Source organism: Carassius gibelio, chromosome A15 (assembly GCF_023724105.1).
Source record: "Carassius gibelio isolate Cgi1373 ecotype wild population from Czech Republic chromosome A15, carGib1.2-hapl.c, whole genome shotgun sequence".
NCBI classification, from domain to species: domain Eukaryota; kingdom Metazoa; phylum Chordata; class Actinopteri; order Cypriniformes; family Cyprinidae; genus Carassius; species Carassius gibelio.
Genome location: NC_068385.1, coordinates 17022439 through 17024938, shown reverse-complemented (window position 1 = coordinate 17024938; position 2500 = coordinate 17022439). Strand labels below are relative to the sequence as shown.

The 2500-nt window shown below is 44.0% G+C and overlaps 1 protein-coding gene across 1 annotated transcript in view; it reads right to left on the bottom strand.

The window, feature by feature from the left end:
* The window catches only part of LOC128028858 (protein PHTF2-like), an 8337-nt gene that overhangs the window by 5127 nt on the left and 710 nt on the right, over positions 1-2500 (bottom strand). The window contains exon 2 of the mRNA XM_052616179.1: positions 2217-2492. Coding sequence (XP_052472139.1) covers positions 2217-2492 — 276 coding nt within the window. The remainder of the gene's footprint in view (positions 1-2216; positions 2493-2500) is intronic.

Sequence of the window (2500 nt, the reverse complement as noted above, 5' to 3'; positions counted from 1 at the left end):
TTTCAAAAATCGATTTTTTTTTTTTTTTTTTGCATTATTTTATTTTGTAAAAAAAAATTATACCGGGAGTTGAACGTCACGAACGCGCCCAGTTCCAGTTAGCAAGCAGCCAGAACAGGTGTGTAAAATGGAAAAACCAGGAGCGAGCAACCAACCGAACCACCCAGCTCCATCTGGGCTCAAAGCAAGCGTGTGGATTTATTTTGGTTTTCATGGCAGGAGCTCTAACCCTCTTGGCACCATGGTCGAGTTTACGCGACAAGATGCGGCACGGAATAAAACGGCCGATTTTGTCAAATAGGGTGTCAAATTTCACGCGACCTCCCCTGCACCAGATAGCAGACATGTAATACTTAATCTCTGACTCAAAAAAACGTAATGCTCCTTAACAAAATCTTCGAGAGCGCATTGAATCAGTGCGAAAAAAAAAGCGGAGCTACTGTGAGAGTGAGCCATTTTATCTGACCAATGTTGTCAACGTCAGCGAGTATTGGCATTAGATTATTATTATTATCATTATTATTTTTATTATTATCTAATGGCATCAATAAGGCTTCAATAAACCCGCAATGAAGTGTTGGGACTTCTATTCGCGGACACTGATTCTGAAGGGGAATATCTGTATCCAGAAGATGACGGTGATATTGAAAGTGAAAGTACACCAAGCACAAACGGTGAATCCTTTGCCCAATGTAAATGGTCCTTTGCCAAATGTCAGAGGTGTGAACAATGTTTGCAGGGGTCGGAGTGTTCATTGCGAAATTAGCAGGCGTGTTAGTGTTGCGGGGACGAAGCGGGAGATTTTTTCCGCGCTAGACATGTATATTTGTCTTCTGACCGCACCTCTCCGCAATCGCGGTGACAGTATTGTAGTGGAAACTTTGTCCAATGCCTCTGGGTATGTGAGGAGGCAAGGTGGGGAGTCGCAATGACCCTGACAGTAGTCCGAGCTGTGCACACTCAGCACGTGCGCGAGGCAGATCTGGCCGCGCTGCTCATAGCAGAAGCAGAGGCGATGTGACACGGGGCATAGATTTTGAACTAAAATGGTCTTGTCTACTTGTGTTTGTGTGTCATATGAATAATATATATGTGCCCCATACATGGAATCAGAGTGCCTGCTGCATGTAGTAAACTGAAAATCCCAACCGCTACATGCATTCGGTTTGTTTCTACCATTTATTAGTAATGATTTACACAGTTTGTTTACTACTTACTGTTGTGAAATGGAAAATCAATAATCGTTAATCGAGAATCGTTAATAATCGAAAATCGACTGTAATCGAATCGGGACTTCAATAATCGTAATCGAATCGAATCGGGAAATCAGACAGATTAACCACCCCTAGAATTTAGGAGTTGTGTTCGATCCAGATTTGTAATTTGACAAGCAGGTTAATGCTGTGGTTAACAGTTGTATTTGCTAGATTAGGTCTCTTGATTTTTTTAGACAGTCATCTAGGTCTTTAAGATTATTTTCTTACTGTCCCGACTCATTTTAAGCTGAGAGAGGATCAGGACTTTGCTGTTGCAGGTCCAAGGCTTTGGAATAGCCTAACATCTGAGATTAGAGAGATTACGTACAAAAATATTTTCAAAGCTGGGGTTAAAAATAATTACTTGTCATTACCTTTCAAGAATTAGGGTTAGTATCGGTTTTTTTATTTGGATTTGATGTTTTATTTAATGTATGTACCTGTATGTTGATTGTACAGCACTTTGGTCTGCAGGTGCAGGTGTATAGTGCTTCATAAATAAGTGCGCGAGTGTGTGTGTGTGTGTGCGCTTGCGTGGGTGTGTGTGAGTGCGTGTGTGTGTGTGTGTGTGTGTGTGTACTTGTATTTCTATTCTGGTGGGGACTTAAACCTGAATACACACAGACTCATGGGGACTCGTGTCACGGTGGGGACCTAAATTGAGGGGTAAACAAGCTAATAAATTACACAGAATGAAGTTTCTTGAAAATCTAAAAATGCAGAAGGTTTCCTGTGAGGGTTAGGGTTAGGGTTGGTGTAGGGCGATAGAAAATACGGTCTGTACAGTATAAAAACCATTACACCTATGGAGAGTCCCCACAAGGATAGCTGACCAGACATGTGTGTGAGTGCGTGTGTGTGTGCGTGCGTGTGCGTGTGTGTGTGTGTGTGTGTGTGTGTGTGCGTGCGTGTGTGTGTGTGTGTGTGTGTGAGTGTGTGTGTGTGTGTGTGTGTGTGTACCTTCCCCGTGGGCGGCAGGATCCGCTGGTTTGGGGTGTGCTGGAGGCTCCAGTGTGTCTCGGAGCGCAGCAGGTCGCAGTGAGGCTCGTGCAGCTGTAAACCCTCCTCGCTGCTTTTGCTGGTGATGCGGCCGTCCAGAGACACGTATCCATTGTCCGTCTCTGTAGACTTATCGATGGACAGCTTGGACTTCTTAGACCTGATGGGACAGTGAGGAAAAGAGCAGGTTCTACTAAAGGCTGTGTGTTTGATCAAGTGATGTGTGGAAGCGCAGCTCTAGTCCT